The sequence below is a fragment of the Neopelma chrysocephalum genome, unplaced genomic scaffold, assembly GCF_003984885.1.
Source record: "Neopelma chrysocephalum unplaced genomic scaffold, ASM398488v2 Primary Assembly neopelma1_24, whole genome shotgun sequence".
Taxonomy (NCBI): Eukaryota; Metazoa; Chordata; class Aves; order Passeriformes; family Pipridae; genus Neopelma; species Neopelma chrysocephalum.
This window is the reverse complement of record NW_020897693.1, coordinates 22,229,511-22,243,208: the sequence shown is the minus strand read 5'-3', so window position 1 is coordinate 22,243,208 and position 13,698 is coordinate 22,229,511. Positions and strand designations below refer to the sequence as shown.

At 41.8% G+C, this 13,698-nt stretch overlaps 1 protein-coding gene across 4 annotated transcripts in view; it reads left to right on the top strand.

The window, feature by feature from the left end:
* The window catches only part of SUSD6 (sushi domain containing 6), a 106,102-nt gene that overhangs the window by 51,292 nt on the left and 41,112 nt on the right, over positions 1-13,698 (top strand). For 3 of the 4 annotated variants that reach the window (XM_027707860.1, XM_027707866.1, XM_027707872.1), the window contains 2 exons: positions 2,028-2,209; positions 6,702-6,731. In XM_027707860.1, the coding sequence (XP_027563661.1) occupies positions 2,089-2,209; positions 6,702-6,731 (151 nt within the window). In that variant the 5' untranslated portion in view covers positions 2,028-2,088. The remainder of the gene's footprint in view (positions 1-2,027; positions 2,210-6,701; positions 6,732-13,698) is intronic. The other variant, XM_027707879.1, reaches the window with a different exon arrangement.

The window sequence follows — 13,698 nt, the reverse complement described above, 5'->3', positions numbered from 1 at the left end:
ACCTGGAGTATAGGCCAGATGCTGGCTTCTTCCAGTTGAATATGAGCTTAAATTCCCTGCGAGAAATCTGACTTGAGAGAAGGGGCCAGATGTACAGATTAACTGGCATAGCTTTCTTCCCATGGAGTATTTCTTCATTCCATGGTCTAATTGTTGCTGAAGGAATTCTAGCAGGTAAGTGAAAGCATTGTTATTCCATTCTGCATGGTGGGGGTTTGGTGAACAAAGCAGTGGCTCCTTATCCATGGAAGACGTGAGAAATCTATAGGCTGTACTACAGGCAGAGTGGGATATATTCACTTCTCTCCTTCACCCTCCAAATGAAGCAAGAAACAAAAGGGGTAGACACAGAGTTTATTGTAGCAGTAGCTCCAGACTTGCCACATGACACTTTAAATATCATCTTGAAATGACATTTCAAGGCGGGATGTACGCAGAAAAAGAATTCTTCTTTGATAGAGACTAATTAACTTGAAAGATCCAAATTTTAAAGATAACCCTTTTGTGAAGTAAATATGAGCATAGTAGTGACATGGAACTAAGGAAAAACCCTCTTTGCACTAGGATGACTACCAGATTTAATGGCAAGTCTTCATATTCCCTCCCATAATGCAGCTACTGTTTTGCCTGAGTAATTGGAAATGTGAGTTATGGCTGTTTAAGTATGTGTTTCTCTGGTCAGTGCTGGTTTATTGCTTTCATCTCAGAAGTACTTAAGGATCTGAAAGTCATACTGCCTTCCCCAGTAGCAGGAGTGCCAATGCAGGTGTCCCATCCATTCTTACAGGGTAGGAATCTTCTGCACTTCTCAAATCTGTTTGGAGTTATCCAACAGTTTTGAATTTCTTTGGGAAACTTGGCCAAATAAAAAACCTAATCCCCCTTCAGTATGAATATTCATTTATGTGAAGAAGCTGTGGCTGAATGGGGTTTCCCTCAAAACTAAGTTATTCCTGTTGTCAAGTGTAAAAAAACATTAATATCTACAAATTTGTTTTCACCTGGGAGCTTTAGATGTGTAAGGAATAGCATGATAAAGTGTTGAAATGCGTCTCCAAGTGAGGTTTTTTTGGTTGGTTTTATTTTGTTGGTTGATTTAGTTTTTTGTTTGGTTGGTTTTTTACTCCATTATTCACACAGTTGTCTTTATACCAGTGCTCCCCTTCAGTACACACAGATTGTTACTCTCAATGTTATTAGTTTTGGATTTATGCATGGCACTGTTATTCATCCAGGTCCAAAGTTATCATTGGAGGTCATGCAGGTTAAAACCATAGGTTGGTGGAATATGTGTTTGGCTGGGTCTTAATTAAAAATAAGGCTTCAGTTTTGTGCTTTCTGTATTTCCCAGCTGTGCTTTGTGTATGAGTCTGGTTTTGCTGTGACAGTGTCTTCTAGTCTATTGGTGAATCCCTCAGTCCTCAGGTATGAGCAGTGTCATATCCTGCAATTTTAATTGCTGTGCTCTGTACTGTCAGAACATTATACCTGAGGTTTGCCAGTTGTTTTACATTCCTCCTCATAAGTGTATGTTTGCCTGCTGGCTGGTTGTCAGGTTTGCTGTGCCTCTCCAGGTGGCTGAAGAAGGATTTGATTTATTTATCCTAGCTGTCTAGTACAGTTTGCTGTGTCTTGGAGACCTTCTGAAAAGTGGTGGGAGACTGGCTCTCTTGAAGATACTTTGAGACAAATCCTCCAGATGCTATGTCCTCTGGGGCTGTCTGGAAAGGAAAAGCTTTCTACTGCTGGGGTAGGCAGTCTTCACATCTGAAACATTAGCGGGTAAGTGAAAAGTTGTGGTCTCATATCTATAATGCAGCTCCTTTTAGTATTTCCTGTGTAGAAGATTGCCTTTTCTGCTCATGTTACCTTGTGAACTGTGAATACTTGGTAAGATTCCTAAGTGCTAGAACATGTAAAAGGTTGCTTTTTTTTTTCTAAATTTCCCCTTTCCCTCTCCAGGGTTATAGGTGTTTGACTCAACACTTAACTGTTTCTTGCTTTGTCTTTGTTTTTTGTAGACCAAGGTGTTCCTGATCAACCAGATCCTTCAGATTTTTTTTAAAAAGAAATTTTGGTGGGTAAAAGATGTGCCATGGAATGGTAGCACCAAAGAGCAGCACAGGATCGTCTCTTGCCTTGACTAACCATGGGTTGTTTCGTCTGCTAATTGTCTTTGGTACCTTTATCTTGGAAGCACAGGCCACGGGTAAGTGAAACCTTTGTAAATGCTTCAGGGACAGGGAGATGTATAAGTATGAGGCTGGCCTTATATTGTTATGGGAAAGCTAGTGATGGTTGATGCATTTGTACACACCTCTCAGTACTCACAGGAAAAAATTCCATCGCTACTTGTTAAGCAGAGCGCAATGTCTGAACTGAACAAGTCTTGCATATTAGTGAAGTGCTTGTCCTTTATCCTGTAGTTTTGATTCCTATGGCTTTTTTCCCCTTCTGTTCTCATGCCTTCACTGCAGCTGGGGGCACTTGGACCATCTAAAGAGCATGGGCCATATTTTGGTTGATGAGATTCTCATGTAGACAGTGTTATCTGTGTGCCCTGTAGCAACTGCTCACGTGAAGTAATAGAAGCAGAGACTGTCTTCAGCTCTTTGCGCAGCTTATGAATCTGTTCAATGTTTCCTTGTGTGTTGTCTTCTGACACCTCAGCACCTGCTACCTGCATCCCTCATTTGGATCCTCTTTTCAGCTTAAGTTTTCCCTCTCCCCTTTCTAAATTCTTGATGTTTCTGTGATGGCTAAGTGTTGTGAATAGTGTAAATAGCACTGGAATGGGATGATATGTCATCAGAGATGAGGGATCTGCCTTTTAGAAATGAGTGAAAGAAGAAAATATACTGGATGCTTGGAAGGTAATACATGATATGAAGTATGTGCTTGTTTACCCAGCATACCCTGAAGTATGTCTTCTTTTCCTCAGACCAGCCATTATCTATTCTTTGTCTGTATAGAGATGCCTGGTCATAGGTGGCATGAGATGGAAGGAATAACTTTGTGTGCTCTTGCACAGAGCTTTGAAGGAGGTTAGTCACAAAAAGGCACATAGATTTGACTTCCGCAGCTGTTGCAACGTGGAACAATAGCTTGCTTTTTAAAAGGAAACCTCAGTTCTTGACATAACTTTAAAAAGTCCTATTTATCTGACATATCATGGCACCTGAAAAGGTTGCATGACCAACACTCCTCAGCATTAGTGAAGATTGAATTGGCCTCTGTGTGCTAGAGCAGAATAAACATCAGCTGCCAGATGCACTTACTGTTGAGGTGATCCTGTAAGGAAAAGTCTGCTGGTGCTGAAAACTGCTGGACGAGTTGTTGATTTCCTTTTAGTATTTCTGGCTCTTTGAGTTGGAAGGGACAGGCTGCTGCAATCAGGTATCCCAGACCTGTATGTCTTACTGGTCTGATTTTGGTTTTGTAGGTAATGCGGAATGGGGGTGGCACACCTGAGAGTGACAAATTGGCACAAACAGTTACTGAGAGTAGCAAAGGCACAAGGTCTTTTTGGATCTGGTCTGTCCTTGTTTTTTTTTTCTAGCCTTGCTGTTGTTGGTGATAGTGTCACTGCCTCATTTCAGATGTAGGCCTATCAGATATGCCTCCCAACCTGGGTCTGGAGTGCACCTTCCCCATCTGAAGCTCCCATTACACACTGCAGCACCTTCAGCTGAGTCTGTAGTCAGTATGCAAATGCCTTGTGCTGCACACAGCTGGTGGATGGGGAAGAGCTGCCACAATACTTCAATATAATTTTTGAGGCATCCAGTCACATTACAAAAGCACTAGTTAAGCATGTCAGAAGACCCAAGAGTGGTTCTTCATTGTTTCCCTTTCTGTGTTCTTTTTGCTTCAGAATCTGAGACCAGCTGTGGTGAACTGATGAAGGCAGATCATCAGCTAAATAGGATTATAGTGGCTAGGCACAAACCACTTCTTCCAGGGGAAGTGAGAAAATGGAGGGGGGGCCAGGATCATAGCAGAGAGCAAGAAATACAAGGTCAAAAATCCTGGGGAAGGGCTTGCTGAGGAGCGCTTCCACCTATGGGTTTTCTGAGACTGGGAGGTAGCAACCCAACTGCTAGTTGCTGGGAGGGACAGGGGTGCTCAGCGATGCGTCATGAGTCTGGGGAGCTGCACCTGCAGAGCACGCCAGCCATGAGTAACATTAATGAGCAAGTCAGCTGAGGAGCACAGAGCCAGATGGAGAAACAAAGAGTACTGTTGAGGTGCTTGGAAAATCATCTTTCCCTCATCTTTGTCCCCCAGCCACCTCGCCGTCCTCACTTTATTACTTTACATAGCAAAGTCATTCAGAGCAAGCAGAGCAAAGCGATGTTAACATGAAGCAAGATATTGTATTAAATCTCTTGGCAGTAATGCTTATCTTGAATGTGGGGCCAATGTGACATGCTCACAATTGCTACAAAAGCTGAAGAATGTTCTCATAAAAAGACAGACAAGCATGGAGACAGTGGCTGGCTCAGCTCTGAGTGAGAAAGCAGAGCTTGTGATTCCTATAATATAAAACCATATGAGGTATATTGTATTGCAGTAATTTTGCTTGAGTTCCAGGAAACGTAGAGATATATTCATGATCTGAGCAGGAATGTGTTCTCTTTGCCATGTGCTTAATGCGGAGGGCAGACTCATTTTCAGTCAGCAAGCATTTGCTCTGTCCTCTGGTAATGAATTGATTTTATTTATGCATGGATATTTAAGAAAAATCCTCAACACTTTGTCTCAAGCAGTCTATCCTAATATCCTCGAGTGCCATGAGACAAATATGATAAGTTACTTAGTCACTAAGCACACTGCAGAATTTGGGGAAACTGCTCCCTCTTCATGGGAAGATAGCCACAAATATAAAAATAACCGCTGCACATATTTTAACACAAAACAAATGCAGCATCTGGTGATGGGCAAGCAGTGAAGCTATGCCAGAAGAGGATTTGTGGAAACTTGTGTTGTTCAGAAATATTTTTTAGCTTTATCACTGTTGTACCTTTTTTCCCTATCTGGCAAGTTCTCCAAGATTACTTGGGGGAAATAATGGAGTGACAAGGCAAGGAGACTTGGAAAGCTCTTCAATAATACTGAGACTTAGATCTTCCTCTGTCTCTTCTGTTTTCTTTGAGGGTTCATCTGGAATGTAGCTAACAGCCAGGATGCTTAGTAGATAGAGATGGGGAATTTTTAAGTGCTGGAGAGGAGCAATGACAACCTTTTTGTCTGCATTTCTACAGATAATGCTTCTCCATTCTTTCTTTGTTGCTGTAATTTTTTTTTAAAAATCCCCTCCCCCCCCTTCCTCCTGTTTCTGTCTCTTAAGGTTATCCCCAAGCTCTCAAAGGCCTTGTGTTTATATCGCATCCACAATGAGATGAATGTCTGGCCAGGCTATTTTTGGAAGAGTGACAGTGGATCAGATGAAGTTGTTCATTAAATTTTAACATATAGTCTCTAAAATACTCTGAAAGCTTCATATGATTTATGTTCCAAATGGTGTAATATTTCTTGGATGCATAACTAGCGCTGTCAGAAACCTATCAAAACATAAGTTGGGCCTTTCATTATTGATAATAGCACCACGTGGTCCTAGGAAATGCAAGTAAATGTGTTGGTAAAAGTACTAAACATCCTGAATTAAGCAAATATCAATACCCATAAAGGGGAGATTTTAAACATTAACCTTTGAAAATTAACAGTAATGCGGGCTCAGGGAATCTAAGTCCATTTAGATTTAGACACAGCCTGATTTTTGTTGACTGCACTTGTGAAATGCTATAAAGTTAGCTCTTTAATTTTTAGGATTGCCATGGAAGTCATAAACTGAGCTTGAATAAAGTGAAACAACTTCATTCCTGTGTGTTGTCTCTGATGCAAATGCAGGCAATCTGCTGCTTGCTGTTGTAAGGTCTTTTCAGTGCCAAGGTTATTCTGCACAGAAGCTCTTGGATATCGCTGGTATTTGTTTGCATTGCTTAGAACAGCTTGTTAGAATGCACTCCAGTCTTTGAGCAGATTCAGACTTGTTCCTATTCTCTGGGAATCTGTGCAAAGCAGAGGTTTTCTTTGTCTCTGATTATGCGGCTGAAAGGAAGGCATTAATGCAGCTAGGGGTGAATTCAATGGTCATGAAAACAAGGACACTATAGCATTGGATGGCCAGACAGAAATGTGGAGGGTGTCATGCATGAATAGGTGATCCTGATTCTAACCTGTATGCTTCATGTAAGTGTGGGTTTTGAGAAATTACAGGGTCAACCCAAAGCAGCATGCTGTTCTCCATGGAGGGAAGGAGGAGCATTTTCAGGTGCAATTCCTCTTTCCAGTCCCTTTGGAGAGCTTAGTAAGAGCAGAGTGGTATGGAAGAGCATGGTGAGGAGCTGTGGAATAATGGCCAGGCCACAAAGGTGGCTAGGAAGCAGATATAGACAGGTCTAGAATTAGACTATCCAAATAATAATATTCACACTGCTGCCACACTGATCCATGCAGTGTTATTTAAGTAACTGCCTTGAAGAGAATAATAAGGATCTCAAGAAGCCATGTAACTTGTTTAATTTTAACCAGTTCTAGTAGTTGAAGGATGAATTAAAGCTTTGTGATGTTTAACTAACTGCTGGTTTAAACCATGATAGCTTAATAATAATCCTGAATTTTCCTTTTGTCTCTCCTAGATTGGCTCAGAAAATCCAAAGGACCTGCATGTGAGTAAACTTCACTGCTGTACTGTGAGAAATGAGTGTGCTATTTTACTGGTTAATATAAGCATCTGTGAGCTAGGATTCCCATTATAATTCTTGTTGTGTTGGATAGACTGAGATTCATCCCTATGTCCCATTGCCGTTTTTGACCCTTGTATTTGGGAAAGATGGCTGCTTTCAGTTTGAGAGGGAGATCAACTTCATATGTTTCACTGTGCTTGAAGGGATCCCTGTGCCTTCTATAGCGTTTAACTTCAAATGATTCAAGAAAACAAGAAATCAGAATAAATGTTTCATTAAAGTGGAGAGGGAGATGCTGCTTGTGAGAGTTTTAAGGGCCAATAGAGTGTTGAGAGGACAGGCAGGACAGGCTGAGGCAAAAAAATCTTTTTTTCCTTTAATCAAGAAAAGTGAACATCTCATCACAGACCACGAATCTTGATCTTTTCCATTGTATACTCCTGCTTGTTGTTTCATGTGCTCAGAAAAAGTCCAAAATCTTTCTAGTGTGCATGTTATGGATAAATAACACTTTGGAAGGAGTTGGGAAGCTTATTTGGCTTCCTTATCTGTTCTAAATATATAAAATTTTCTGTAGATCTCTGTTAAACTCTGAAATTTGATCTGTTCAGTCTGAACTTTCCCTTCTCCTAAAAAAAAAAAAAAATGAATTTAGGAACAAAGTCTGAGGGGAATGGATTCATAATGAGGAATTTAAAGGTGTGAGAGAGAAATTTTACCACCTACCAAATTTTGGTCTTTAGAAAGTGGGAGTTAAGAGCTGATGGAATCCTCTGAATCATCAACTTTTATCCAATGTCTGAATTTTACTCCTGAGAAGAGTGGTATCACACACATATAGTATTAAGGGGCTTTCAATTCTTGGCCATGGTTGCTAGCAGGAAAATAGCTGTTTTTGGAAAAAACTCAAGAGTTGTCTGGTCCAATTCACCTTAGCTTCTTGGTTTAAAATGAGAACGATGGAAATTGGTAGGAACTTCATTGTACAGGGAAGCAGGAGGGGTGCTGAACAGCATTTGTTCTTTGAGAGAAATTACTTGTGAACTACAGTGCAGGTTCTGACTCATCACTGTCCTGGTGTCCTTTGACTGCTGCCTGCAAGGTTGAAGATGCAAACTTCTCTGTCTTCTTATTCAGCTTCCTTCTATCACCGAGTCCTTCTTTATCTGCTTGAGCCAATCATTTGGGAAGAGTTTGAGTTTCTTCCTCATATCATGGGAAAAGTCCTGGCAGTGTGATAGAAGAAAGTTTGCTTGCTATCACCTTGTGCCATTTGACAATTCCTTTCCTACTTCTGTCTCTTTTGAATTTTACGTTGGTTACCATTGCTACTGAAACATTGTTTTTAGGATATGTGGAATGTTTTTTGTCTGTCTAACCCATGTCTGCCATTGCTTCTCCAGCCCTTATGTTTAGCTGTAGCACCACAAGCAGTGTGGTGTTTATGCTGCCAACTGTTACTGATTCTGCAGCAGGGATGGCAGAGCAAGAAGTAAATCTGCTCTGGAACTGTGGCAAACTTTAGCCTGGGGTGAATGCTGCTGGAATAGCTGGTATGTGGTGTGTAAAGCTGTGGATATGGATAATCTGACATGGGTGATAAGGAAGAAACAAGTGGTAGGGCAAGGTAGAAAGCTGTAGGCTGTTGAGTCTTCAGCTTTTGTTGCTGAATCTGTCAAGGCTCTGTGTTAAACCCATCAATCTGTGTCTCCATGAGGATTGCTAAAACACTGCTCATAGCAAGCTGCTGATTGTCAGGAGTAAAGATAGGATACTAAAGGCACTTGAACAGCAAGCTCAGAAATGTTTGTACCTTTGTGAGAGTAATTGGAACCCAGTGATAGGATTATGGCTTTGTCTCAAGAGGTTGTACCTGGTTATCTGTGTGTGCTGATCTGCATCTAAAAACACATTTTCCTTTTAATGAACTGAAACCTCTGGGGAGTGTTTATCTCAGAAATTCCCCTGAGGCTCTACCTCTGCAAAGTGTTTTACTGGAGTTGGAGGACTGTTGAATTGCTTGCTTCCAAATGTTGTTGAAGGGTTTGGAAGTAACCCCTTAGGTATGGGGCTGCTTAGATGAGTTATAGGATGTGCTAGGTGGATTGAGCTAGAGGGGACTTGTTGCTAAACTGTTGAAGAATAAGATGAGCTTTTGGCCCAGCCTAGTACAGTGATCTTTTTATTATGTAAGGGGGAGAGGAACTTCTGGAGTTCCTGTGCTGAGAAGACTGTCTAGTCTCTAGAGGTTGTGGGGGTGGTCCCTCATTGCTTTGTGTACCTTGGCATGGCTGGTGCTGGATGGAGATGCCTCCTGTGTTCCTTCTCTATAGGGCCATGCTGTGAATGGAAGGGTGTGTTTATCCCCTCGGCATAGTAAGAAGCATTTCAGTGGCAGCAGAAGCCAAAGAATTGAACAGTAGGGTAAAAAAAGAGCATCTTGAAATCCTGTGGGCTCAGCATTTTAGGTCTAGCCAGTCATCTTAATTGAATTGGGAGAAATCTTTCTTGTTTGAGAGCAGAAACAAACATTGCTGCCGCTTTTGAGATACATATTTTGTTTGTCAGTAAAGGGAGAAGTATGTCTTATTTGAAAAATGTTACCTTGCGGTGTAGTGAGATAAGCACCTCTACTGGATGTTGTTTTGAGTTCTCAGCCACAGTCACAGACAGGGAAGGAACAGGGTAAGCCTTGACATATGCAGTGTCATAACTGGAAAGTCAGAGGCTGTTGCTGCTTTTCTGGCTAGAAAGAATATTTTTTTATGTCCTGAGAAAGACAACAAGGTGTATAAAGAATGTTGTGTCAGACAAACCCATAGGCAGTCATAAACCTGTCCATCAGAAAGAGAATAAAACCATTTTGTGATCTTACCAATTTTGTTGTTTAGGCAACTTTTTTTTCTTCTGCTTTTTCAGCAGAGGTGTCAGCTGATGAGACAACAGGTGAAGTTTTTCTGTTTTAGGTAGAACTACAATATCTTAAAGGATCTGTCTGGAGACTCGGCAGGCATAGAAAAGGACTAGATGCAAATGGAGATTTGTAAGAAGGTGATAGAATAGATTGAAGGTGAATGAGGATCAGTAGAGAATAATGTTCTGGAAAGGAGAGCAGGGGGATGGGAGTGCAGTAAAACAGGAGGGTGAATGTTTCCAGAGGTGGAGTTGTGAAAAATATCCTGGTGGTTTAAAAAGCCAATTAGTGGCTTGGTGGTTAAGTGCAAATCCTAAAAGAAGGTAGTGTTTTAGTTATGCAAGCAGATTACAATGATTGAGAATAGTATGGCCTTGGGAGGGAGGACTCTAGTAAAATATCTATATTTGTGTATTTATTTTTTAAGGGTTAGGTAAGAGTATCTTAATGCAGGAGGATGCCTTTACAACATCAAGGTTTTGAGGCTTTTCTATATGCTACAGGACTGACTAGTGAGACACTGACAGAGTTTAAGAACTAGAGGGTTAAAAAGCGTGTGTTCCTTCCAGGGCCTGACGCTTCAATGCAGAAATCTGAAGGCAGAAGCAGAACAAGGTGAAGATGCCAGTTACTGGAATACTGGCTGTGCCTGCCTATAAGTGCTCTAATGTCATGGATTGTGATCTGAGGAGTGAGAAACTGTGGAAAACCATATAGCAGTTGTGTGTGAAAGAAGATATAGGGAGGAATTTCAAGTGGAAATTGCTGCCATGTGTAGAGTAGTATCTGACTTTCTCAAAGTTCAGCTTTTCTTAGTTTGTATTTGGTTTTATAGTTAAAAGCTGCTTTACTCTTCCCCCATCCTTCATTTGTCTGTTTCACCCACTCTAGAGAATCCTTTTTGTAAAGAAGATAAGCCTATTAAAGCTGCCTGACCCTTGTCGACACTCCTTGCTGATGGTGGGGTCTGTCTGTCACTGTATGTGTGGAATGAAATTATATTATAGTGGGTTAGGGAATTCTGATGCTGCCTTTATTCTGGACCATCAACATCCAGGAGATTTATCTCTGGGAAACATAGCTGATGCTGCAGAGGCCTTTAGGAATGTGCTTCTGGTGTGTCATACAAAACTCACAACTGCTGATATAGCAGTTTCTATGGGCCCACTCCACTTATATCTTCAGAAGAGCGATCTCTGAAACTCGGAGCCCCAGGGATGCCCCTGTTGTGTAACCTGCCTCCAGTAGTTCAAGTTTTAGGTCTTCTGATGTGCTTCTTGAAAAGGACTAGTACTGTAAGAGTTGAGCTGAGCCATGCATTATGCTGCAGCACATCTTTACTTCTCTTTTGCACAGGCAAAGTGTGTAAAGTAACTTAATGCTATATATTATCCTAAAGCTAGCACTTCCCTTTTGTCACTCCTTTTGCTTTCCCTAGCAAAAGTAACAGTTGAATGCTCCTGGAGAACAATGTTCAGGTTTCATTGTAAACACTTTCTTGGGTGTAATTGACTTAGTTTATAAGATACTAAGAAAAGATAAAAGCTTTACGATATGAGTGTTTAGGTTCAACTGTCACTTTTCTCTCAAAAGCGGAAACTATTAATTTTTGATATCTAAGCTGAAAAATCTGAACATAGTCACAAACTGTGATGACTTTGCCTCTGAGTACAAGTCTTAGTGAAACCCATGAAGGGTGGTAAGTTTGTTTTTCCAATTTTATTGTTTTAGTCCTCTGCTTCTTTGCTGTTCCCAACAAACTAGTCTTGCTGCAAATGTTGTTGCCATTAGCCCAAAGTAGGGTTGACCTTTGAGCCTTCCTACTTTGTCTCTTTATTTGCATTTACTTCTCAGAATGTTATCTTTAAGTTGACAGTTGTGCTTTGATGGTAACTGTTTCTTCCATATCGTTTAGTGAGCTAAAATCCACTTTTGGAATACTTGGAGGAAATATACAGTGCTGGGAGAGCTGAGCTCTCTATTGGCACAGGATTCTTGTTCAATTTTGTCACTGGAGCAGAAGTGAAACAAACAGAGGCAGAACACAAGACTAGCAGTCAGGCAGTGTTGGTGCACTTTTGCTGTGTGGGAGAGGAGGTGTGTGCAGTGGGGGCCAGATTCTTGTCTGCTGGCATAAGGCCATGCCTCTAGTGGGCGAACACACTGGAGGTGCAGTGTGGATGCTGTGCTGAAAGAGGTTAGCTCCTGTGAGTTCTGCCCTCTCTTAACACTCTGGAGAACTGACTACCTCTTGGCACATGCCTCCAGCTGTGGAGACTCCTCAGGGTTGGAGCACTTTTCAGAGCACTGTTTTTGTGTTTTGTTTTTTCCTTTTTTTTTCTTTATTTTTCCTGTCAATATTGCCTTGGTATGTTTGGTTCCACTTTAACCAGATCTTTTCAGTCATGAGGTGATCCTGTGTATGAGCTGAGTCCTTGGGTAGGCAGTGGTGTGACAGTGTGGGGGGAAATGGGACATTGCAGCATGTCATGTGGTACACAGGTAGGGCTGCTTTTAACATCCTTGATTCTTGCTGTTAGTAGAACAAAAAGGGACTGATGCAAGCTGCTAATTAGGGATATTGTGACAAGATTCATTCTCTGACAGCAGTCAAGGTGAGCAAATCTCTAACTGTTTTACTGCATACCTCTGGCCACTTGTCTGTGGCAGGTCAGGAGTGTTTCGTGCTTGCCTGCATCAGCTGCCATGGAGAGATTTGAGAGGATGAAAATGAATGTCTGTTCTACATCCTCTGACAGCAGGGAAGCATCTTATCATTAAGTCTGTTTCCATCCGCTGAACTCTTGACTTAATTAGTTGCTTCATATGGAGGAAATTTTTCTCCTGACTTTGGTTAGCTAGTAGCACCAAGGGAGAGTGCCTGCAGAACTGGAGCTTTTGTGGTTTTCTTTTTAAAATGTTGCCACTGAAACCAGCATTTCAAAGCTACTTGCCAGTGTGCACCCTGCACAAATGAAATCAAACACATCTCTTTTTCCAGAGTGGTCTGTCACCTTTCTTCTTTCTGTAGCAGTAGAGGCTGGCCTCCTCATTAAATGCAGCTACTTCTCTATAGGTAGGAATTCAAACACCTACGCAGCAGTGGGATGAATGAACTTGTAAGGTTTCTTTTCCAGCAGAGGGATTTGGGGCTATTATATATTATTTCATGGAATCATAGAATATGCTGAGTTGGGAGGGACCCATCAAGATCATTGAGTCCGACTCCTGGTCCTGCACAGGACACCTCAAGAGTTACACCATGTGCCTGAGAGCATTCATTGTCCAAACACATTGTGAACTCAGACAGGCTTGGTGCTGTGACCACTTCCCTGGGGAGCCTGTTCCAGTGCCCAACCACCCCTCTGGGTGAAAAACTTCTTCCTGATATCCAACCTAAATCTCCCCTAACTCAGCTTCATGCCATTTCCTCAAGTCCTGTCACTCCTGAGAGTGAAGAGATCGATACTTGCCCCTATGCTTCCCCTCATGGGGTTGGTGACCTCATGAGGTCTCCCCTCAGTCTTCTCCAGGCTGAACAGATCGAGTGACCTCAGCTGCTTCTCATAAGCTTCCCTTCTAGACCCTTCACCATCCTTGCTGCCCTCCTTTGGATGCTCTCTAATAGCTTGGTGTCTTCTTTATATTGTGGTGCCCAAAACTGCACACAGGACTCAAGGTGAGGCCACACCAGTGCAGAGCAGAGCAGGACAATCGCCTCCTTTGACTGGCTTTGACTGTGGTGTTAGAGTAGCTTCATCCAATCTCATGGTGAAGTGGGAATTGCTGTAAATGCAGCAGTGTTTGTGAGTGGCAAATGTTTCAGTCTGTAATTTGCTTTCCCAGTTATTTCACCTGGTGTAAAACTTAGCTTGATTTACTTCTCAACCATTGTGGTGATGGTCTGCTTTTTCTCTTGTAGTGGGAGGTTCCCTGGGAGATGGTAGGAAATGGCAAGTTGCAGGAAACACTACTGCAGTAAATCCTGTAGTATTTACAACAGAATCATTACTTGAAGTTTATTTTCCCTGTTGA